The 26,193-nt window shown below is 39.9% G+C and overlaps 1 protein-coding gene across 2 annotated transcripts; it reads right to left on the minus strand.

Annotated features, from left to right (window-relative positions):
• Positions 1 to 247: 247 nt before the first annotated feature.
• On the minus strand, positions 248 to 25,460 carry dcp2 (decapping mRNA 2). 2 transcript variants are annotated; one of them, XM_052020695.1, is made up of 11 exons: positions 25,292 to 25,459; positions 18,162 to 18,313; positions 17,610 to 17,737; positions 16,046 to 16,144; positions 15,269 to 15,421; positions 14,318 to 14,430; positions 13,897 to 14,007; positions 12,445 to 12,583; positions 8,088 to 8,195; positions 2,137 to 2,188; positions 248 to 2,018 (listed from the first exon to the last, which is right to left on the minus strand). In XM_052020695.1, the coding sequence occupies exons 1-11, from the start codon at positions 25,381 to 25,383 to the stop codon at positions 1,843 to 1,845; spliced, it is 1,323 nt and encodes a 440-aa protein (XP_051876655.1). In that variant the 5' UTR covers positions 25,384 to 25,459; the 3' UTR covers positions 248 to 1,842. The 2 variants fall into 2 exon arrangements, with proteins under 2 accessions (XP_051876655.1, XP_051876656.1); XM_052020696.1 differs by lacking the exon at positions 18,162 to 18,313 and having other exon boundaries at positions 17,610 to 17,704; positions 25,292 to 25,460.
• Between the last annotated feature and the right edge of the window lie 733 nt (positions 25,461 to 26,193).

Consider the following 26,193-nt stretch of genomic DNA (forward strand, 5'->3'; position numbering starts at 1 on the left):
TAAAAGCAAAATTAAAATTATAAAAGTGCTACCCAACTGCACAGATTCACAGCAAATTTTGCCTTTAGCCCTATGCAAGTGGAACAGAAAATTCACACAAAGTGCAAGTGGCTTCCATCGTCACCGATAGCACAAAAACACGATCACCAGGTTCAAGTGGCTTCCATAGTCACTGATAGCACAAAAACATTATCACCAGAATGTAAAACAAGCACTCAGTTTTGAAATAAATTCCTACCCAAGGAACCTATATGTAAATAGATTTTATTTTTTTTTTAAAGCTAAAAATAGTCTCAATCCCAAAATCTACATCCTTTGTCAAAATTCTCCCACTAGATGAAAATGGGATAAACAAATGTATACTTTATTACAGCAATACTATCAAAGTTTTAAAATCCTGTGTTCACAAAGTTATAAATGCTAACAAAAAGGATACATATTGTATTAAACAGTGTACCATCATAATTTATTTGGTTACTTCTGTACTATTCAGACACACTGCTATGCCATACAGGTTACTTGCATGACAAATTGAGTAATCTTAAAACTTAAAATATAAAAGTACTTTATATTGAACTATTTGTGACACACACTAGTTTTACAATATACAACTGACTTAGTTAAAATCATGATGTTATGTTGCTTGAGTTTTTTTTCTGCAATAGGATAACAGTCAAGGTTGTATCTCCATAAAATAGATGAACTGGTTAAAAAAAAATGAAATCATTTTTCAGAATTATGTTCTTCATCTCACTCAGCTTATTTCTACATTGAATTTGGATAGATAACTTCATGTGGTACATTCTTGCCTAATAGTCATCAAGGCTGATGAATATCAGTTTATATCGTCAAGGTATAATGTCAATATTCTTACTATCACACCTAGACAGGTGTTTTTACTCAAAAACATTAACGATAGCCACTTGAATCAATGGGTTTTAATAAACCAAGTTATTTCTTATAACATTTTCCAAATAGTAGGTTTCAATTCACTACTTAATTGACCTTTTTAATAATTTGAGTGACAGAGAGGAAGAGGTTATATTCTCAACATTGGGTCTGACAGTGTTTTAAAATCAGTAGTCAGTGTCCCATTCTCATGACAAATGTCTACAGTATTAATGTATGAAAAAAAAATGAGGAACTTTCTTAAAACAGCACCAAAAGTTGCTGAATAAATTGAAAAATCAGTTAATGCTACTGGACTACTGGATCAGGGAACAACTGGAGTAAACAAACAGTCAGTAAACCTGAAAAGGTCAAACACTATGTAACTACATTAACAATGAAGACCATTCTAAATATCCACTAGGGCAATAGAAACTCTACAAAGTAACATCTGGGAACAAAAAAAATACCCAACATCTGGACCATGTGTGAATATCACCAAAATTGGGATTCATCAAATTGCATAAATAACATAATCCACAACAATCCTGTCTTTCTAAATCCCCACAAAAAATATCAGACATCTGTCAGTGCTTGCACTTTCAATAGAGAGAGTAGTCCAAACTAAAGCAGGGGGAAGGGCATGATCGAAGATGGGGGGGGGGGGGGGAAGTGTGAGCAAAGGAAAGAAGATTAGTCAAATATCTGTTCTCCAGTTCTGCATTGCTGAAATAACCACCTGAAGAAAATCTATGGCCAATTCCAAATACTGAAAAGGTAATAGTGTAAAAAAGCTAAATTGCTTTAAACATGACATCATGTTAATTTATATTAAAAAAAACTTCTTAAAATCCTTAGGGCCCTTTCACGCCAACGATGAATGCCCAGTTTTCAATGATCTTGTAATGGTGTTCCATCCAACCTTCTGGTCCTTTCACAAAGGCCAACATTCAGTCATAGGTCAAAGCATTTCATTATTGCATCTCGATCAAACTTGAAGCTGAGAAAGGCGTTGGATGAAAAATTAAAATCAGAGTGTCCGTTGCAGGAATCAGAGAGATCAGAACCTGATCTGCAAGTCCCAGAATATTCCATGAGTTGATTTGAGCTGCAAAGTTCACAAACTGCATCTACGTAGGAAATTAAAGATTATAACTGAAAACAAAATATTTAGAATATGAATGCTTTCAAATATCAAATTCCATACCACTAGCATATCATTGCAAAAAAATTACACAATGATCTTACCCATTCCAAAATTGTCCTGCAGTCGTCTTGGCTGAAGCTTTTTATCAGATTTCTGAAAAAGATTTAAAAAGAATTGAAATTCATTTGCAGATGGTCATTAAGATATTTTGGGAAAATGCTTTAAAATGCAATATAAGAAAGAAGTTGATTGGGGCAGGAATACAAGTGGCTTGCCTGCTCCGGCAGTAGAAGTACAAAGCAAGGAATAGGCTAAATGCCCAAATAAATAAATGTAGATCAGTTGGGAGTGGCCTTGATTTGGACTTGTTCAACTTGCTGTTGGAAGAGAAAATCTAGATCATTTTTGTTGAGTTTTGTTTAAATACTTACAAAATTAAAGAAAAGATTTCTCTTAAAATGTTACAAATACCATACATTGATAATTAGGCTAAATGTTTAACTTGTATACTTCCTAAAGTCCCCATTGTCTGGATTCCCCATGCAAATGTGGTGCAATGGGTCATCTATGTAAAGCTGTACCAAAAAGAAGTTTTAATTAATACAGCATAATTCCACTATAACATAAGGGATTCAAACAGAAGATAAATTTACATCTTTTATTTTAAAATCAAACACGTGAATAAATATTGCTGCCACAGACTGGATAGCCCAATGGCCTCCTTATGTGCAGTATCAATTCTATGATTCATTGTCTGGTACCAGAAGAATCCAGTGGTGGATTTTCTAGGCCTTCCCACTCTTAGAGATAAACTTCATTTTGAGCATTGGACACAACTCTAAAAACACTGATCTATTGAAGGAGGCACAACATCAAGGATGCAAATTAATGAACTGAGAGATCTTATTATGCGCAGTAGTTTAGCAGTTAGTGTAATGCTATTACAGCGCCAGCAACCCGGGTTCAATTCCGGCCACTGCCTGTAAGGAGTTTGTACGTTCTCCCCGTGTCTGTGTGGGTTTCCTCCGGGTGCTCCAGTTTCCTCCCACATTCCAAGGACGTACGGGTTAGGAAGTTGTGGGCATGCTATGTTGGTGCCAGAAGCATGGCGACACTTGCGGGCTGCCCCAGAACACACTATGCAAAAGATGCCTTTCACTGTGTGTTTTGATGTACACATGACTAATAAAGATATCTTACATTTACACCACTCCCAGCCTAAACAGAGTGACTAATTTAGATGTAGTTTTAAGCATCATATTACTTCAGTATCCCAACAAAATAGTTTTACATTTTTCAAACAGGCACAGCAAGCAGTATCAGTCAAATCAAGGGGAGAGGCACCATAATTTTTTTATTATTCATTCAAGGGATGTGGGCTTCACAGGCTGAGCCAGCATTTAACTGCCCATCCCTAATTCCCCAGGACAAGGTGGTGGTGAGCTGCCTTCTTTAACCGCCACAGTCTTTGAGGTGTGGGTATACCCACAATGCTGTCAGGGAAGGAGTTCCAGGATTTTGATCCAGTGATGGTGAAGGAACAGCGATATATTTCTAAGACAGGGTAGTGTGTGGCTTGGAGGGCCACTTCCAGGTGGCAGTGGTGTTCCCTGCTTTTGTTGCCGGTGTCTTTTCTAGTTGGTAGAAGTCATGATGCCACTCTTGTAACTATACCGGAGAAGCTTGGCTGGAAGTGCAAGTTTTCATTACTACAGTTGTGAATGATTTGGAGAGGAACTTGCAGATCATGGTATTCCCATGTGCCAGCTCATTTTGTCCTTCATGGTGGTAGACATCGTGATTTAGAAAATGTCATCTCAGAAGCCTTGGCGAGCTGCTGCTGCGTGTTTTGCAGCCATTACATGATGGAGCCAAACTGTAACAGTAATGGAAGGAGTTAATATTTAGAGTTGGGGCAGGCAAGCTGCTTTATCCTGAGTGGTGTTGAGCTACACTTATCTGGGCAAGTGCGGTATTCCTCACACTCCTGATTTGTCCTCACACAAGGTGGAAAGGCTCTGGGGAAATCACAAAGAATACATTACTTGCTACAGGGTGTCAAACCTCTGACTAATTCTTACAGCCAGGATATCCATGTGACTGGTATCATTGCTTCTGAGTAAACTCCAGGAAAATGATAGTGAGTAGTTTGACAATGGAAATCCCTTTGAATGGCAAGGAGTTTAGACTTTTTCTGTTGGAAATGACATTGTCATGCACTAGAGTCAGCAACGAATGAAATCAGTACTTTAAAGAGTCCTTTCCATGTCCTGACACTTTAGGGTTTCTGGACTTTCATAATTGGTTTGTTTGCTGGTTTCTTTCCTCTCTCCTGAATCAACACTGATGCTTTGCTCATTTCATTTCTCTCACTCCAAGCTGTTCCAGTGCAAGTTTAACTCATCAGGGAGTGATGATCCTGTCCTGTCATGGAATGTTAACTAGTTCGCATCATTACAATCTCTCCAGTTTTAAATAATCTTGTAGACTGATAACGGTTGAAAATGACAATCCATTCAAGACTTATAACCAGGCTTGTCAGCTGATAGACAGCAAATTCTTGTACCTAAAGTTATGAATGTCCTCTGAGCATAGGGGTTGGTTCCACCACCCCATGAACCCATCTATCCCAATATTTTGTTCTAACAGATAATTTTGGAAGAAAACTGCTGCTTCAACCCTCTCCATCCAAAGAAACTGGCTTCCTCTGAAATCTTGTTTTGTGAACTTCTGCTTTGATATTTTCTTTTCTGAGAAAGTTGTGCTTTTACATCTTGTCATACACCTCTCTCCCGGGACATTTTCTTTCTTAAGAACTTGCCATTCTCACACTTGCAAGGAGTTGCATTTCCTCTTAATCCACAGAACACCTTGTCTCACCGTTGCTTAGGTCAATATAAAACATGCAACAGTCCTATTCTCACCCATTCACTTCAGATTTCTTTCAATCAGGGTGCTAAAAGGGCAGTTGTAGAGAGTTTCCAGACTCCACGGGCTTGTGCCGGGTTCAGTTCACAAATGGTTTCAATTTGGACATCCTGGAACAAATAAATCTCAATTTTCCATCTGCGAGTTGTATCAGACATTCTGCCAGGATCTCTATTGTTGCAATAGTTGACTTTAACTCGTCAGGCAGTTAGTGGGTCTATTTGTTTAAGACAAAGCAGGACAGAGGAAATGAACAGAGCAGCTGAGCATTTGGTGGTAGTGGTAGGGGGCAGCAGAGGATGAGCAGTGTGGGTAAGCAGCAAACATTAACTTTTAATTGTTTGGCTTTCTAAAAAAAAGATCAACAGTGCCAACGTTTGCATAGAATCCTGTTCCATTCATGGCTCTTCAGAAGATGAAGCAGTCCAAGGTCACAAAGAAAATGACCGGGACAACATTCCAACATTTGGGAATTAACATCCGCATCAATATTTAACTACTAGTTTTGGACATCAGACAATAACTAACAGTATATGTCAGAAATAAGGAAGTAACCTGTAAGCATACACCAATGTAGGTACCAATATGTCTACCACATTGACAACTGGTATGCTGTAAAAGGTTAATCCTGCCATTTCAGAAGCTAAATCTTAGCTACCTGTGTGACACGTTGCCATCCAGTCTTTGCATTTGCAGAAGCAGCATCAACAGATGAAACTATTAGTCAATGAAAATTAAAAAAAACTACAGATGCTGAAAATCTGAAATAAGAACAGAAAATGCTGAAAACACTCAGCAGGTTAAGCAGCATCTGTGGAAAGAATAAACGGAGTTAATGTTTCAGGTCAAAGAGCTGGAATCAGGACTATTAGTGAAGAATGAAGAACAATACTAAGAACTCTGGTACATAATCTAAAATAACCTAATTCAAGGACTATTTAAAAAAAAGTTTTGCAGTGTTCTACCAATTTACTAGAAGTGACCCAAAGTGAGTTTCATTAATAATGGTTTTCAAGGAGAGTTTCCTAAAAAGAAAATACCTTTATAGAACATAGAACAGTACAGCACAGTACAGGCCCTTTGGCCCACGATGTTGTGCCGATCTATATAAATACGTACTCCTTGATCAATCTAACCCTTCCCTCCTACACAGCCTATAACCCTCCATTTTTCTTTCATCCATGTGCTTATCTTTTGAATGTCCTTATTGTATCAGCCTCTACCACCACCCCTGGCAGTGCGTTCCAGGCACCCACCACTCTGTGTAAAAAACCTATCTCTGACATATCTCCTAAACTTTCCTCCTCTGACCTTAAACTGATATCCTCTGGTATTGGACCTTGCCGCCCTGGGGAAAAGGTGCTGGTTGTCCACTCTATCTGTGCCCCTCATGATCTTATACACCTTTATCAAGTTGCCTCTCATCCTGCATCACTCCAAAGAGGAAAGCCCTAGCTCACCCAACCTTACCTCATAAGGCAACAACCTGGTAAATCTCTTCTACACCCTCTCTAAAGCTTCCACATCCTTCCTAATAATGAGATGACCAGAACCAAACACAATATTCCAAGTGTGGTCTAACCAGAGTTTTTTTAAAACTGCAACATTACCTCGTGGCTCTTGAACTCAATCTCGTGACTAATGAAGGCCAGCACATCATACGCTGCCTTAACCACCCTATCAACTTGCACAGCAACTTTGAGGGATCTATGGACTTGGACCCCAAGATCTCCCTGTTCCTCCACACTGCTAAGGGTCCTGCCATTAACCTTGTACTCTGCCTTCAAGTTGGTTCTTCCGAAGTGCATCACTTCACACTTTTCTGTATTGAACTCCATCTGCCACTTCTCCACCCATCTCTGTCTATATCCCATTGTAAGCTACAACAACCTTCTACACTATCCACAACACCTCCAACCTTCATGTCATCTGCAAACTTACTAACTCATCCCTCCACTTCATCATCCAAGTCATTTATAAAAAATCACAAAGAGCAGGGGTCCCAGAACAGATCCCTGCAGAACACCACTAATCACCAACCTCCAGGCAGAATATTCTCCGTCTACTACCACCCTCTGCCTTCTGCAGGCAAGCCAATTCCAAATCCATGCAGCCAAGTCTCCATGGATCCCATGCCCCATGACTTTCTGGATGAACCTACCATGGGGAACCTTGTCAAACGCCTTATATACTACATCCACCGCTCTACCTTCATCAATTGGTTTCATCACCTTGTTGAAAAACTCAATTAGGCTCGTGAGGCACGACCTGCCCCTCACAAAGCCCTGCTGACTATCCCTAGTAAGACTATGCTTCTCCAAATGCTCATAAATCCTGTCCCTAAGAATCCTCTCCAATAGCTTGCCTACCACTGACTTAAAACTCACTGTTCTATAATTCCCAGAATTATCCCTATAACCTTTTTTGAACAATCCTCTGGTATCACTCCTGTGGCCAGGGAGGACGCAAATTCATCGTCAACACCCCAGCAACCTCTTCCCTCACTTCCCATAGTAACCTGGGGTATATCGCGTCCAGCGCCGGGAAATTATCTATCCTAATGTTTTGCAGAAGCTCCAACACCACCTCTTCCTTAACCTCAACATGCTTCAGCACATTAGCCTGCTCTATGCTGACTTCACATTCATCAAAGTCCCTCTCCCTAGTGAGCACTGCAGCAAAGTATTCATTAAGGACCTCCCCTACCTCCTCCACCTCCAGGCACGTTTCCCCCTATATCCCTGAGCGGTCCTACCCTCACTCTAGTCATCCTCCAGTTCTTCACCTACGTGTAGAACTCCTTGGGGTTTTCCTTAATTCTTCTCATGTTCCCTTGTAGCTCTTTCAAGTCCTTTCTTAAACTCCTTACTAGCTACCTCATAATTCTATAACAAGCCCTGCCTGATTTTTACTTCCTAAACCTTAAGTATGCTTCCTTCTTCCTCTCGACTAAATGTTTCACCTCTTGTCAACCATAGTTCCTGTATCCTACCACCCTTTCCCTGTCTCAGTGGTTCTGTCTTCATGTTCAAAAACTAATGGAATTACAAATTTCTTTCTTTCCACGATCATTTTTTTATTTGCATTTCCCAATTTTCACTTAATATATAGCAAAAAAACTCACCAATATTTGGTATTGTTTGGCCTGCTGATTGTTTACTCCATTGGGCTTCTTCTTCTGGTTTGGAGTATCTTGGTGCTGTTTCCTGCCATTACCTCTGACATTATGTGACTAATATAGAAATTGAGAAAGTTAACATAGGCCACCTAAAGAAATAAACTCACTTGCTTCCTCATCTAAATGGTATTATTTATTACCATAAAACAAAAATTATCCCTGCACCCCATACTTTTCAGAAATATTTAATAGGTACTCCACAGTAGTTCCAATTTTCAAGAGTCAATGGATAGAATTTCATTATATTGTTAACAGTAAAGCTGTTATTAAAATGAATGAACATGCTGCTTTTGGAAAGAATTAGATAGCTGAAAATGGTTTGGTAACAAAGCCATCTATCCAAGAGTCTTCACGGAGATTGTAGAGTTACTGTAAAGCATTTTGAATATAATATTTCTAGAGCTCACTGCATTTTGCAATGGTCCCTTCAGCTGAAAGCTAGCTAACTTAGTCTCCATTTTTAGAAGAGACAAGCAGGTTGATAACGATAGGCTCATTAGACTGACATCAGCAAATAACTAAGATGCCCAAAAGATGGAGAAACCAAAGTCATTTTGTGTTTTTAAGAAAAAGCCCCAAATATATATTCGAAAGATAAACATATTTTCTGAGGATATCACCAAAACAGTGGATGAGAGAAGCAAGTAGGTATGGTCTAAGTTAACTTAAGCTTTTGACTGGACCTCATATAAAGAGGCTTCTCTGCGAGAACAAAACCTCTTGTGTTGGTGGTAATACATTGAGCTTTATTATGAATAGGCAGGGAGACCGTGGTGGGATGTATCTTAACTGTTTGATCACTGATCACCAGTGCTGTACTGCAGGGATCAGTGTTACGACAGATACTTAATCCTTATACTGTATATGTTGAAGATGCAGGAAAGTTTGCAGTTGATGCTAAGATTTCTGCAACAATCAGGACAAAGTATGATGCCCATCTGCTTCAGGGGTATCTCATACATCACGAAAATGGACTCTTGACTAGTAAATGATGTGGACAGGTTTAAATGATGAATACAAGTCAATACTAAAAGGGTGTGAAAGAATCAGATCTGGCTTTTGCTTCCAGAAGATTCATGTAAAATATCTTGAAGTAATAACTGGAGCAAACAGAAGGATTGGGGTCCATTTACATCATACTATTTGGTCCGACTAAAAGACTTTGATCAGGTAAATTTTGATGTTGGTGGGTGTTATTGGGCCTTAGGTAGAAATGGATTCAACACCCCATAGTTAATAAAATGGACAAGAGATTCTGGGATCTTACACTTTGGAAAAGCATAACATCAGGAGTGATTTGACTGTAGTTAAAGATGATGCAGGATAAGCAAGTTTGTTTCAGGTGAATAGGTAATGGAAGGCCAATGGTCACTGGGTCAGATGCGAGGAAATGGTTCTTTTCTGAGAGAACAATGGATCCTTGGAACAGACAAGTAGATGTCAAAGCTTTGCAGCGAGAGTTGAACCTCTCTTTGACTAAAAAGACATTGTATGGAAGGTGAATACTGCACAGAATTATGAAGACTAAAGTTAGAACCAGATTAATTTTGGTTACCCGTAGTCCAGGAAATTCCAGAGTTGATCCATATTTTTAAATCTCACTCAGCAGATCATGTGGGGTGAAGAATATACATATTGTGAAGCATAGGGTATTACAATGATGTGGGACACTCTGGTTAAACCAAGGCGGCCTTTGCCTATTTGTCATTGTTTGTATGTTCATAGTTAGCAGAATGATAATGAATAATTATCAATGGATGGTATTTCAGCAATGTTTTTAAAAACTACTTCTGCTGTTAACTTTGTTCATCATTTGACAAATAATCCACGTAATCCAAGTATTTGCATTTCTGTGGCTCTCAATTTCAAATGCACTTTTTCCCCATCTTCCTTGTGCGATGCCTTCGATTGCCTAAAATTATGTTTAATTATCTTTAATGACCCATGCAAGTTATGTACTTTGAAACCCAAATCCTATTCAAATACAATTTAACAAAAAAATTAAGCAATTAAAACATTGATTTCAATTTTAAAAAAAGACACAGGAACTATTATTATCATTGCTCAATAATCAGATTTCCCAGCTAAACAGGTCAAAGGGAACAAAATTCCAAATAAAAGGAAAATTGCACAAGTTAATGAAGAAAACACAATTATTTTCTGTGTCTGCACACGTCCCTATCAATGGTGCTGAGGTGGAGATGGTTGGGAGCTTCAAGTTCCTAGGAGTAAACATCACCAACAGTTTGTCCTGGTCCAGCCATGTGGTTGCCATGGCCAAGAAAGCACACCTGCGTCTATTTCCTCAGAAGGCGAAGAAAATTCATTATATCCCCAATGACCATCACTAATTTTTTTTAAAATAAAACAGATGCACCATAGAATGCATCCCATCTGGATGTATCACATCTTCATATAGCAACTGCTCTACCCAAGACCACAAGAAATTGCAGAGAGTTCTGAATGCAGCCCAGTCCATTGCGAAAATCAGCCTCCTTTCCATTATCTATACTTCCCACTGCCTTGGGAAAGCAGCCAACATAATCAAGGACCCCTCACATGTCAGTCATTCTCTCTTCTCCCCCCTTCCCATCGGGCAGAAGATACAAAAGCTTAAGAATACGTACCACCAGGCTTAAGGACAAACTCTTGAACGGACCTCTTGATCTCTCAATCTACCTTGTCATGGCCCTTGCACTTGGTCTCCCTGCACTACACTTTCTATGTAACTGTAACACTATACTTTGCATTTTTTTTTCCTTTTGTACTACCTTGATGCACTTATGCATGGAATGATCTGCCTGGATGGCATGCAAACAAGAAGCATTTCACTGTATCTTGGTACACGTGACAAAAATAAACCAAATTACTAAATTAATATGGATGAAGTATTCAATTGAGAAGGAATCAAGCCATGAATGCACAGTTACAAGAATAATGTTAGATTAAACTATCCCAGATTATCTGGCCATAAAACTACAGCTTTATGCTAAACAATCATCAAAAAGCATTGATGTTTTTAGAACACGAACAGTATAGCACAGAACAGGCCCTTCGGCCCACAATGTTGTACCGATATAGCTATTCCCTCAAACCTACAGAATGCCCATATTCCTCCATTTTCCTCTCATTCATGTGCCCATCCAAGCCCCTCTTAAAAGCCCCCAATTAATCTGCCTCCACCACCCTATCAGGCAACACATTCCAGGCATCCACTACTCTCTCAGTAAAAGAAAAACATACCCCTCACGTCTGCTCTAAACCTACCCCCCTCACCTTAAATGCATGCCCTCTGGTATGGATTTCTCAATAATGGGAAAAGGATATTGCTTGTCCACCCTATTTATGCCCCTCATAATTTTATACACTTCCAACAGATCACCCCTCAGCCTCTGCCGCTCCAGAGAAAAGAGCCCAAGTTTGTCCAGCCTGTCCTGATAGCACATGCCCTCTAATCCAGGCAGCATCCTGGTAAATCTCCTCTGCACCCTCTCTAAGCCTCAACATCCTTCCTATAGTGAGGTGACCAGAATTGCACGTAATACTCTAAATGCGGCCTAACCAGAGTTCCATAGAGGTGCATCATAACTTCTTGACTCCTATACTCAATACCTCGATTAATGAAAGCAAGCATTCCATAAGCCTTCTTAACCACCCTATCTACCTGTGTAGCCACTGTCAATGAGCCATGGACTTGCATCCCAAGGTCTTTCTGCTCTTCAACACTGTTAAGGGTCTTGCCCTTAAGAGTGTACTGCCTCTTGACATTAGTCCTACCAAGGTGCAACACCTCACATTTATCTGGGTTAAACTCCATCTGCCATTTCTCTGCCCACATCTGTAACTGATCTACATTATGCTGTGTCCATCGCCAGTCTTCTACACTATTCACAACTCCACCAGTCTTGGTATTGTCTGCAAATTTACTAACCCACCCATTAACATACTCATCCAGGTCATTTATGTACATCACAAACAGCAGAGGTCCCAGTACAGTTCCCCACGGAACACCACTACTCACAGGCCTCCAGCCAGAATACGTTCCTCCAACCACCACCCTCTGTCTTCTATGGGCAAGCCAGTTCTGGATCCACACAGCCAATTCTCCACTGACCCCAAGCATCCAAACTTTCTTGACTAACCTATTATGTGGGACCTTGTCAAATGCCTTACTGAAGTCCATATAGACGACATCCACAGCTCTACCTTCATCAATCTCTGTTGTCACCTTGTCAAAAAACTCAACCAGGTTAGTAACACTTATGCCACAAGAAATTTTCTTAAATTAATACTAGTCTCTTACCTTACTCTTTATCGTCTCCGAAGGGTCACACTGATTGGTTTGACTAAATGCCTTCTGCTGTGGTCTGTGTCTAACTGAGCATGCCCATTGTTCTCCAGTAAATCTATCAACTAATTGCTGATTCTGTCGAGCTCTTGATCTAGCAAACATAAATTCACATAGATTTTATGGAAGGTCTTTTTAGTAAAGATAAAATGAGAAAAAAAATTTGCACCTTTAAACATATGTTATTTTTAACTATATAAGCCTGCTGAAATGGCAAATCCCACCTCAAGTCACAAGCACATGATAATTGCCAACATTTCAAAGGAAAATAAAGGTAAAGCTGTTTTATGAGAAATGCTTTTTCAATTGAGTTAAATTGATATTATCTTTTCTGGTGAGGGTTAAAAATATTATGTCACCATTGAAAGTGCAGGCACTTCTACTGTCTTGGCAACATTTCTCTCAACTGCCACAAAAATATTAACATTGGTGATTTATGGAATTTTAAATACAAGACATACCACTCAAACTGTACTTTGTTGACTACAATTCAATCCAAGCTACGTAATGCAGGGAACAACTGCTGATTTGCTCACAACGGGCTCCACAATGAGATGCAAATAAGATAATTTGTTTTAATGATGTTGGTAAGGAATCTGCATGGATCAGAACTTCAGGGAAAATGCCCCTGCTCTGTTATTTACCAACGAGTTTTACATCCAACAACAGTTTAAAAGGAAAGAGCAGCGCCTTTCAGGGATTGAAAAATACCTCTGTGGAATGAAGAATGTGGGTAAAGTTCTTAAGTGAATGGTTTGCAACTGTCTCCCTAAGAAAAGGTATGATGCCAGCCTTGTAATTGAGGATAATATGTGAAATATTGAAGAGGATAAACAGTGAAAAAGTATTAAAGGGCATAGCGTCTCTGAATAAGCTGCCAAGCCTGCGTACAGTTCATCCGGGCTATTAAAAGTAGCAACAAAAGAAACTGCAGAAGTTATGACCATAATGTTTCATTCCTCCTAGCTACGTGAACAGTGCTAGAAGACTGAAGGACTACTAATTTTATATTGAAGGGGAAGTTACAGTGCAGTTAATTTAACCAGTGGTGGGTAAATTAATGGAGTCAATTCCAAAGGACAGTTTGAATGTTCAGTTAGTAAGTCAGGGGCTGTCATCATGGATTTGTTGAGGGAAGTTCCCGTCCAACAAATTTGATTGATTTCCTTTTTGAAGTGGTAACAAGGACGACCAAAAAGGGCAGAGTGTTTGAGGAGTTTACACAGCAAGGCATTGAACAAGGTACCCACTTGGTAGAATGGTCAAAATAAAAAGCCAAAAGATAGGTTATGAATTGAATCTGAAACTGGATCAGTGGCAGAAAGCGAAAGGTAAAGGTTACAGCTGTTTTTGTGACAGGAAGGCTGTTATCAGTGGGGTACGAGGGTTCAGTACTTTTACACTCACCTTGCATTTATCCTTTCCAATAAAGTTTTAGATGGTGTTGTGCTATTAGATACGAGTCCATCGCTATCTGAAGAATCTGCATAGTTTTTGGATATCCAATCTCGTAATGGCCTATGGAAAAAACAAGCTTACTTAACAAAATTCTTTACAAGATTATTACAAGTTACATCTCAAAGCTAAGCAAGAATGAAAGGCCTATACCAACAAGATTTATTAAACCTTGAAGTCAATATAATAATATTTATAAATGAACCAATGAGCACCACATAGTGATCTAGTCTTTTTCAGATCCAATAATCAAAACAAGATTTTAACTTCTGAATTAGCACTGTCTACCTCAATAAGAATTATCTTCAACCTGCAACAAAATCATTAATTAGCTTTTGAAAGAATAAATAGGGTGTCATCTATTCAACTATACCTTATAAATGGAATAGCCATGAAAAACTTATTGGGTGCTAAACCCAGTTTTGACTTGGGAGTCATGTCATTCCTATGAGATGGCAACTTCTCGATGGAAAACCATTCAATATTCTAAAAAAAACCAAAATGACAGAATTAAACAAACTTAAAGCACTTCTCACCCATTGACTGACATCTTACTGCTTCATAATAAAGGTTAGTTAGACTGGAGGGAAAGAGGAGGAAAAGAGAAGCAGGGATAGGAACCAAGGACACAGTTTATAAATGTTTGGAGAGTTTTCAAATAAGGGATGGTGAAGCAGATGAACTGAGTATAGCTGGAGCACAAACGCATAGTGGGCGAAGAGGTGGTCACCTTGAATGAGGCAAGAGTCAGAAAAGAGAAAGAAAACTCAGCATGAAGTACAATTCCAAGGGCTTGCGTAATTCTTGATGATATTATCTTCATGATATAGGCCATACCCAGGTTACGAACACCCAACTTATGCAGGTGTCCATATGCGAATGAGCTCCCTATGATTATATTCAAAAGTCCAACGTACGTATATATATTTGTTCCTACGAATAGAACTATTTTCCTCTCTCTCTGCACTTTTAGTGCTTGTTCTTTCTTACAAGTCTTGTGTTTTTTTCTTATGATGCCATTCATTACAATACTATGGAGGATTGGTTACCACAGAGTGATTGTGTGTATTTTCCGACTTATGGACAGAATCAGCTTATGGATGTCTATAAAAACAGAACCCATTCATAACCTGGGGACAACCTGTATATCCACTAATACACAAGCGTGATCCAAGTGCACAAGAGAATCTGGGTTACAGATGATGTAAACAACAATAGATGGAATCAAACTATACAATACCACAAACAGTCAATTGCTTTATAAGATTGCCAGCCAGGCTTTAATATGTAAACACAAGAGAGCAAATTTTCAAGTTTCAAATACCCGGATTTCTCTTCTTGTTTTAGGGTTAAATTTTGTATCCTTTGGAACACCTGGTATTATGTATAATCGAGCTAATTGATCATTGATTCTTTGTTCAATGTAGTCATCTTTACAAATGCGATCTCTTATGTCAAATCCTGTTTCTTCCAGAACCTAAAAGCAACATAGAACATGTGATAATACTGACTGTCAAACGTGAAATTAAATGCACAAATTTAATCATGTACCATATAACATGTTTTGTTCTCAAGTAGTTTTGTTAAATCCATCAGATAAAGGCAACAAATGCGAATTTTTCTCTGTTTCATCATCCCTATCTCCCATCATCTGAAAAGCAAGGTTAAGATTTCCATTTTAGAAGCTTAAACCTGTTAAAGTAGGTACTGCTTTATGAAAAAACACTTCAAGAATTACCTCCTTGGAGCTACGTACCTGCATCAAATGTGCAGCCTATTGAGTAGAAGGTAAAAATATAATTCAACAATTTCAGAGTACAGTTAAGAAAGCTAGCAATGTAGCAGGCAGAATCATTTTTGAATTTATTGGAACACTTAATCATGTATAATACCCATATTCTAAGAGAGGCTAGAGCTACTTGAGATTAGATTCATTTATCAACAGATTCTCATTCATGTGCAGTCCACAATTATTTTGGAAACATTTTAAAATAACTTTACTGTACAATTATTTTGAAATATTACTTGAGAGAGATAAATATTTGCCCAACATTTTACACTAACCAAAATAATGTAGGATTTAGGAAAATTCATGTCCTACCTCTCTCACAGCACAGTCATGTGGAGCCTCCTCTTTGTTCACTTTACCCTTTGGAAAGCCCCATCCAGATTTTGCCAAATAACCCTGAACGAGAAGGACCTACATAGATAGGAACAGATCAAAACTAAGTTGTATCGTATTGGGAAAGGTAAACAAAGAAAAACTATAAAAATGTTAACATCTCAACTCTTAACACATATTTTCACAAAACCAAACTAACGTATTCAGAGTGTTCTCTATGGACAAGGTAGATTTTCCAAACAATTTTACTTATTTTTGGTTTCCAGATCCACCCCACCGCCCCCACCATCACCCCTCAAATTCAATACAATGTCACAGCATTGCACATTCCATTCAGTGGGAAATTCCAACCAAGAAACAATTATAGCCATTATCTAAGTTTTAGAACTGAACTTGTGATTAAATTTAAAAACATGATCTACAGATAAGTGCCATTCATATTTGCTTTTTCCTCTGGCATCTATACTGGAATGCCACATTTGGCCAAGGAAACTTCTTCCCCCAATTGTTAAAAAGGTACACACATAAAATTTGAACTGGATTACACCAAGTCCTCATTATCTCCTGACATCATCTGTGGGTCTGCGTATCTGCAGGGCGAGGATTAGAAACACTGTGGGGGTAGGGTGAGGTCAAGGATGGCGATAGTTTTGCGGCTGGAGCAGAGGTCTGGAGTGTGGGCCCAGCCAATATTCTTAGATCTGTTCAGTACTTATCATATCTATTTAGTCCCTTTCCTAAGTCTATTGCCTCTTAACTTTCCTCTCTTCCCAATGCTTATTTGTTTCTTACAAGCTAGAATTAATTCTGCTTTGCCTGCTGTTTTTGGTAAGGCATTGCAATTTCACAGAGTTATACAGCACGGAAACATGCCCTTTGGCCCAATTCATCCATGCCGACCAAGATACCTATCCAAGCCAGTCCCACTTGCTTGCATTTGGCCCACATCCCTCTAAATCTTCTCTATCCATATACCTGTCCAAATGTCTTTTACACATTGTAATGGTACCCAACTCTACAGCTTCCTCCGGCATCTCATTCCATATACCCACCGCCCTATGTATGAAAAAGTTGCCCCCTCACCTTAAGTCTATGTCCTCCAGTTTTAGACTCTCCTATGTCCCCCCCACCTTAAGTCAAAAGTTTTAGACTCTCCTATCCTGGATAAAAGACTGTGACCCCTCAAGCTCTTATGTACCTCCATAAGGTCACCCCTCACCATCCGACATTCCAGGTAAAAAAAAAGTCCCAGCCTATCCAACCTCTTTATAATTCAAGCCTTCCAGTTCTGGTAACATCCTCGTGAATCTTTTCTGCACCCTCTCCATCTTAATCACAAGTATCTGTTAATCAGCTCATCCTACAATTCCAACTGTTGCCTTCAGAACCATGAGTTACAGCCAAGTTGATTTGGCCTAATCTGCCATAAACACATGGGAAACCCTGACATCTACTTGCTTGACCAAAAATTGAGGTTCATGTTACTTTCCCAACCATTAAATTGTACAAAGTCTTTGTTACTCCAAGTGGTCATTCTACTTACATTTTCCAGTGTTTCATCTAGTATAATTGCACCATATGTCGGAACTCCCATCTTGTACTCCTTCCATTCATCCAAAATCTTTTCCACATCATCTCCTTTCCGAAGTAAAAATGAACAGTGACTAAAGAGTACAACAAGAGTTAAGGTACAAAACAACAATAATTTGGTTACACAGTTTTCCTCCTGGTAGATTTTTTATGCCAACTCAGCTGAATTTGAAGCCAGACAGTGCAAAACTCCAAATACTAACTGAAAGATTCCCAACTCGGATTCCAAGAACCTGACTGAAAAGGAAATTAATATACAAGGATTAGGAAAGAGGCAATTCCACAAGTTTGATGCTCTAAGAAAGAAAATGAATAAAGTTACTCGTGAGTTCGGAAGAATAGGATCGAAAAATGCAAAAAAAAATTCATGTTCAAATGAAAAACTAAACAATTACCAAACACTCCAAAATCTTGCTATACATCTGATAATTATTTAGAGTCATATTTCTATAATGAAAATATTTTTCAGATACTAAGTATAGCTCATTTACAATCAAAAGGATATCAGATTTGGCAAAATCTCTTATCCCGCACTGAGGCAATCCTGGTGTGTTCTGCAAGTAGAAGTCCAAGTAAAACCAATGGGCCAGCTCAATCTGAAAGCAGACTCTGATCGCATTGTCCCTTTCTTCACTTGGAATATGCAGAATGAATCGGCTGTTCAACAGATAAGTGACACATTTGCAATTGTCAACTGTTAATGTCACTGTCCTTTATAAAATAACTCAGGTAAAAGCCACCACTGCCTGTACAATGTGTTACACCGCAACAGCTTGCATTGGTTTGCATGCTATAAGCAAGTTGGAACAGATCTTTAGGGTCTTATAAAATATACATTGAAACTTAGTGAATTTCAGATGGATCTTATTGCCTTGGACTCCTTGCCTAGAACCTCTTATTTATATAGTGCTGGCAATGTAGTAAAAGGTACCAAGGGTTAAACCACTACAAATGTAGTAAAAATTGCAATGCAGTAGACTCCCAGACCACGTTAACATCATTCCAACTTTGCTTATAGCATTGAGAATAAAAGAAAAGCACAAAATATCCACAAGCACCACTAACTGGGGAGAGAGAGAACCAGACCTATACACAATATTTCAGGTGAGGTTTCATCAGGGCCTTCTATCACTGAAGCAAGAGATATTAACTCTTGCACTTAAATTCTCCTGTAATAAAAGCCAATATACCATTTGCCTTTCTAATTACTTGCTGTACTTGTAAATTAACTTCTTGTACAAGGACACTCACACCTTGCCCTCTGAGCACAACCACCTTTCAATCTTGCCATTTTAAAAAAAAACTACTCAACTTTGTTTTTGGAAACCTCATTTACCGTATTATATTCCATCTGTCCTCATCCAAATCACTGATACAGATTGTAGATAACTCGGGTCCTAGCACCATTTTCAACAACACCCAAATGTGAATCAGTCATTGCTTGCTTATTGCCACACATTTTAAATGTTTCCCAATCTATCATAAACAACTTATGCCTCATACCTTCATTGTTTATTTTGTTTAGATTTAAGACATTAGTTTCAGATTGAACCAAATCATTTCCAACCTTTATCCAAAACTTCTCTAATGGCATTTAAATACCAGATTATTTATCAACCCTTTCTCATAGCACAATTTAAGATCCAAAATAATCTGATCCCTCTTTGGTTCTTCAACATATTGATCTAGAAGACCATCTCTTATGCATCCCGTGAATTTGTCCTCCACCCTATTATTGTTAATCTTTATATAAACTAGGCAAATCAAATTAAAGTCATCTCTACATTCTTGATTTAAACCACATCCTGAATTACCATTACTGTCTGGACAACTCCCACTAATATTTTCTGCATCTTGTTCTTTCTTAGCTTTACTCAAATTCTTCATTGTCTAAGCTTCATCCTACTGCCCTTATCTCTTCCATTATGTACAGGGAATGAACAAGTAGATTTTCTATAAAAATTAAAGATTATCATCATTTATGAATATTATTTAAATTCAAGTTTCATTGTGATTTTAGCCTATGGGCATTTGGCAAGACCATAAGGTATAGGAACAAAATTAGCCCATTCGGCCCATCGAGTCTGCTCTGCCATTCAATCATGGCTGATTTTTTCAACCCCATTCTCCCTGTAACCCTTACTAATCAAGAACCCATCAATCTCTGCTTTAAATACACCCAATGACTTAGCCTCCACAGCCCTCTGTGGCAATGAATTCCACAGATTCATCACCCTCTGGCTGAAGAAATTCCTCCTCACCTCAGTTTTAAAAAGGGACGTTCCTTTATTCTGAGGCTGTGCCCTCAGATCCTAGACTCTCCTACTAATGGAAACATCCTCTCCACGTCCACTCTATCCAGGCCTTTCAGTATCCGTGTACGCGTAACAAGCCCTCGATGCTGTCATTCAGAAGGTGCTCTGACATTGAAGTACCAACTTCCTGCAGGTTCCCAGCACCGGCCCTAGTATATCTGAATGCTAAACCTGCAGGTTAGGCTTAACAGGATGAGCTAATCTATGCAATTCAATGGAGAGGAACAGCTTTGAAGAAGATCAGTAACTTTTGAGTCAATTTGCTTAACTAAATCAGTTGACTTAAATATATTCTATCATCGTTAAGTGTGTTCAAGTGTTGGAGTCTCTTAATTTTTTTTGTTTAATAATTAAACAGAACTATTAAACCTTTAATGGATTTTGAATATTTCTCGATGCTTGTGATGATCAGAGGCACCCAACTCATGCCTGAACACACTCCAGGCTTCTTGATTTTTATTTTACAACTGGCAAGCCTGGACTATGATTTAAGCAGTTCTGGGAAGGATCTCGCACATGAGGAGCAAAGGACATGCTCCTGTAAGTTTGGGTAAGGAAGCGGTGGCCATGGGCAGCTTGCTGTTCCCCAAATGTTCCAACAGTACCATACTTTGAGCTGGATGTGACCAGGGGCTATATGTTCTGCACCAACGTTCTTGAGAATTAAGCCCACCATCAGAGGATCTCACTGTTAAAAAGCAAGAAACAATTGCAAATGTAATTGTCACAATATTTCAAAGAGTTATAAAAGCGCAAGCACAAGAAACAAAATGATACATACTTCCAAATTTCACTGAAGGGCTTTGATCAACTTTGTTCAATTGCCAGAAGTTCTCAGTGATCATGAACTCTGGAGTCATACAGCATGGAAGCAGGCCATTTGGCCCACAATGTCCATGCTAACCTATCGGGGCCCCCATCTGTATTAATCCCATCTTCCAGCACTTGGCCCATGGCCTTCCATGCTTAGGCGACACTTCTTAAATGTTGTCAACAACTCTGCTTCCGCCACTCTCTCAGGCAATCAATTCCAGATACTTCCACTCTCTGGGTTAAATAGGTCCCCTTCAGATCCTCTCAACAACCTCTTACCCCTTACCCTAAATCTGCATCCTCTATTTTTATCTACCCCTGATAGGGGTAATAGTTTCTTGCATTCTACCCTGTCTATACTTACAATTACATGCACCTCAACTGTGTCCCCTCCTCCACTCCAGGGAAAACAGACTCAGCCTCTCCAGTCTCTCCTCATAACTGAGCTGCTCCAACCCAGGCAACATCCTGGTGAATCTCCTCTGCACCCTGTCCAGCTCAATCACATCTTTCCTATAATTTGGTGACCAGAACTGCATGCAGTACTCCAGTTAAGACCAATGCACTATAGAGGTGAAGCATAACATTCCCTGCTCTTGTATTCAAAGCCCCAACTACTGAAGACCAGCATCCCATGCACCTTCTTAACCACATTATCTACTGTCATTGCCACCTTCAAGGGTCTTTGAACTTGCACGCCAAGGTCCCTCTGTTGCTCGATACTCCCTAGCACCTTACCACTCATGGTGTTTGTACTGGCCTCATTAGTACTCCCAAAATCCATCACCTCACATTTATCAGGATTAAACTCTATCTGCTATTTCTCAGCCCATTTCACCAACGCATTCATATCACACTGTAGCCAAAGACTACCCTCCACTCTATCAACAATTCCACCGATCTTCAGCAAAAAACAAACTGCTAAAGGAACTCAGCCAGTCAGGCAGCACCTCTGGAGGTGAAGGAATGGTCAATGTTTTGGGTCGAGACCCTGCATCAGGACCAACACATCCATGCCAACCAGTGGAGAGCCATCCACATTAATCCCATTTTCCGGCATTTGGTCCATAGCTTTACATGCCTAGTTTATGCCTGTGTCCTGATGAAGGGTCTCGATCTGAAATGTCCACCATCCCTTTGCCTCCACGGATGATGCTTGACCTGCTGAGTTCCTCCAGCAGTTTGTTTTTTGCTCCAGATTACAGCAACTACAGTCCATTGTGTCTCCACTAATCTGCATGTCATTTGCAAACTTGCTGATCGTGCCTCCTACATCCAAATCATTCACGTATATTACAGACAGCACGAGTCCCAGCACTAGTCCCCGCAGAACACTAGTTACAGGCATCCAATCACAAAAAACTCTCTACAAAAACAAATCTGAGTTCTGCTGCACACTTCCTATCCCCAACAAATTCATGAACACCATCTTTTATTGGACCATAAGACATAGGAGCAGAATTAGGCCATTCAGCCCATTGGGTCTGCTCCACCATTTGACCATGGCTTATTTATTTTTCCCTCTCTACCCCTTCTCCCCATAACCTTTGATGCCCTTACTAATCAAGAACCTATCAACCTCCGCTTTAAATATACCCAATGACTTGGCCTCCACAGCAATGAATTCCACAGATTCACCACACTCTGGCTAAAGAAATCCCTCCTCATCTCTGTTCTAAAGGAACGTCCTTCTATTCTGAGGCTGCGCCCTCTAGTCCTAGAATGTCCCACTACTGGAAACAGCCTCTCCATGTCCACTCTATCCAGGCATTTCAATATTTGGTAGGTTTCAACGAGATCCCTCCCTCATCCTTCTAATCTCCAGTGAGTAAAGGCCCAGAGCCATCGGATGCTCCTCATATGTTAACCCTTTCATTTCCAGGATCATTCTTGTAAACCTTCAACCCTCTCCAACACCAGTACATCCTTCCTTAGATACAGGGCCCAAAACTGCTCACAATGCTCCAAATGTGGTCTGACTATAACTGTAAGGGTGATAAGGCTTCTAATTGTAAGGATGATAACACTGGGATCTACAAAGATCATCTGCAAAACAAGTGAGTTTAGCGAGTACTGGTGGATTGTGATCTGATAAAATGGTGGCAACAATGCATAGTGAATGGTGCATACCAATTTTAAGGATGGGTAACCGTGGCCACAGGATACCAGATTTTACACAAACTTCATTTTATAAGAATTGCGTCTGATAAGAAGGCACTGTCTACAGAATTAATTCTAGAATGTCCACAGACAGAACACGAAGGATTGCTGGAAGAATAGTCTGCACCTCAAGAGAATCCACTATAGCATTGATAGTGCAGCACCAAGTGGAAGCAGAGGACCATGACAGAATCCATCCACCTGGATTTGTCATCTCCTGAAACAACTTCCTGATCTTGTTGGCCTGAAGAAACACTCATGAAATGAAAAACCAAAAGAACTGCAGATATTAGAAGTGTGAAATGAAAATAGAAAACGCCAGAAACTATCAGATCAGGCAGCATCCGTGGAAAGAGAAACAAGCTAACATTTCAGTTCAAAGACCTTTCATCAGAACTGAGAAAGAAGGGAAAAAACGAGGTAGTTTTAAGTTGTACAGAGTGTGGTGGTGCACAGGACAGGATGAGGTCAGAGATGCAATGGGGATAAAATGCTGAAATAGTTGATAGGTTAATGAGGGTAATTTGACAGAGAACAACTGAACACAAAATCTGCAAAATGCCGAGCTGTAGGAAGTGCTCAGTTGGACAGGTTGCACAAGTGGGAAGAAAAATGACTGAGCCAGTATTTCAAATGGATGATCCACAGAGAGCTGTTGAATTCGATTTTGAGGCCAAGAGGCTGCAACATGCCCCGAAGGAAAATGAGGTGTTGAACCTCAAGCTTATGTTGGGCCTTGTTATAATAACGTAGGAGGCCACAGACAGACAAATGGGAATGGCCCAATTTGCAGTCAACTGCTTAACAGATTAATGAATATAGTGAGAGAGAGAGCGAGAGAGAGCGAAAACAGACAAACAACACTGAAAACTATGAAATGTAGGTCAGAACTGTTGCCAAAACACGAGACCAAAAGGAGAATGTTGGAAGTTGGTATGACTCCATGAGATTGGGCAGTATGTTGGAAAAGGGAAGAATGGAAAACCTTGTAACAGAACGAGCCAATTCTGATACAAGCACAGGAAAAGCAAGTCATTAAAAATTGTTAAAATCAAAAGAATCCAAAGGTTGCAACATGCCTAGACTGTAGGTGCTTCTTGAACTTAGGTTGGGCTCACACTGGAACATATTGAGGAGAACTGATTATAATACAATTAATTTTGGTTAATTAGGCAAGTTGTGATAGAAAACAATTGCTTTGTGTTGCAATAGTCTCCCACAGAATACCCTGCTTTGAATCCTTCTCCACCTTGAACAGGAGTCATCAGTGATGAAAATTTCAGGAATTTACGAACTATTTTCTCGTTCACTGGAACAATGAAGGAGGCCAAACAGACAGACAGGTGAGAGTGGGATGGAGATGTGACAGGCAACTAAACACGCACGTAGACTGAATCGACATCTTCTGCAAAGTTGTGAACCAATTTGCATTTGGTTCCTTCAATGTAGAGATCATATCATGAGCACCAAATGAATTACACTAGATTGGAAGTGCAAGTAATTTGGGAACAACATTTGTGTCCCTGGACAGTGGGAAGGGATGAAGTAGAAGAATAAGTTGCAAGGGAAAGCACTGTGAGTAGGAGAGTGGTTGATGGAAATTAAAGAGCAGACCAGGGAGATAAAAACAGCAATGGTTGTTTCGGAACACTGAAAAGGGAGGGGAAAGGAAGATGTGTCTGATTGTGGAATCTTGCTGAAGGTGGGGGAAATTGCAAAAGATGACCTATTCTATGTGGAGGCTGGTGGGGTGGAAAACGAGGACCATGGAAGGTTGTACAGCGACCCATTCAAAGAAGTTAGTCATGTACTGCATACGGTGGTTTTCATTTCATTTACGCTGTACACTTCACGCAAAACTTCACTGTGAAGCAATACATTAAACAATAAAAGATAGTGGTCACCCAGTTCCACTCCGCGAAGACTAAAAATTATTCACTTTCAAGGAATTTCCTCCAAAATCATTTTTAAAAAGCTAAGGTTTCGCAAGTAAAACGATTTAAACATTAAATCCGAATTTCCTTCAGTTTGCTTTTTTTAAATTTACAAACGCAAACTACGGATACGGTGAATTTAGATGAAAAGAATGTCAAAACACCCTCTCCTTTTACAATAATAGAGAAGATGCGTTTTCTCTCTTCCTATTTATGCAAAGTAAAAATCCAAAAGATCACAAACTCTTTCTTCTTTAAATTAGATACAATTCTAACTTTGGCCCTCATTAGGCGGGCTCTCCATCCGAGTGCATTTCCTCCTCCCAGGCCCTCACTTCCTCTTCCTCCCACTTCCCAGGGCCAGGAAAATACCTCGGGCTGCAAGGTTTACGGGTCGCTTCCTGTATGTTTACCTGCACAGATCGTCCAGCACTCCGGTTGGGATCTCCACTCTCTTACCCTCCATAGCACACACATACCGCGGCCACTGGCCCGCTACACGCATACCGCGTCTCCTCTTCCGGGAGCCCAGGGAGAGCCCGCAGCTCCATTCGACCCGGCCTTTGTGACGTCACCGTTGATTGACAGGTACGAAGAGCGGGGCAATTCAGAAAGTAATCTGTGTGCAGAGCGAAGGAGAGTTGGGGGGGGGGGGGGGGGGTTCTTGACCGACAGTACGCCGAAATTAATCCTCGGTGAGCCGATCGAATGTTACGATTTGTTGGAAAATCCATGTTGAAGCAAAATACTGGGTTACTGGACACAAGAGATTCTGCAGATGCTTGAATCTGCAGCGACACGCACACAAAAAACTAGAGGCACTGAGCAGGTCAGGCAGCATCTATGGAGAGAATACGCCAGCATTTTGTGAATATTGGGTTACTGTTACTTTAAGCAATGGTCCAACTCCACCCATCAGAATTCAAGACATCTCAGAACGAAGAGGATCTTGTATATATCAGTGACAACTTGCCTAAATGGTGGGAACAGGGGATATCAGTGATGAAACTTTCAAGAATTCACTGGCTAATTTTTTTTACATAAGATATCTTTATTAGTCACATGTACATCAAAACACACAGTGAAATGCATCTTTTGCAATAGAGTGTTCTGGAGGCAGCCCACAAGTGTCGCCACACTTCCAGCACCAACATAGCATGCCCACAACTTCCTAACCTGTACATCTTTGGAATGTGGGAGGAAACTGGAGCACCCGGAGGAAACCCACACAGACACGGGGAGAACATACAAACTCCAGTGGCCAAAATTAAACCCGGGTCGCCGGCGCTGTAATAGTGTTACGCTAACCGTTACA

Source organism: Pristis pectinata, chromosome 7, assembly GCF_009764475.1.
Source record: "Pristis pectinata isolate sPriPec2 chromosome 7, sPriPec2.1.pri, whole genome shotgun sequence".
NCBI classification, from domain to species: Eukaryota; Metazoa; Chordata; class Chondrichthyes; order Rhinopristiformes; family Pristidae; genus Pristis; species Pristis pectinata.

Bases quoted from the DNA above. Each gene is read 5' to 3' on its own strand.
- dcp2 (XM_052020695.1), bottom strand. From the start codon at position 25,383: ATGCGTGTAGCGGGCCAGTGGCCGCGGTATGTGTGTGCTATGGAGGGT. The intron at 14,008-14,317 runs GTATAGTTGAAT...TTTTTTCCATAG, and splicing joins ATGGCTATTCCATTTATAAG to GCCATTACGAGATTGGATAT. The intron at 8,196-12,444 runs GTAAGAGACTAG...TTTCTATATTAG, and splicing joins CGGAGACGATAAAGAGTAAG to TCACATAATGTCAGAGGTAA.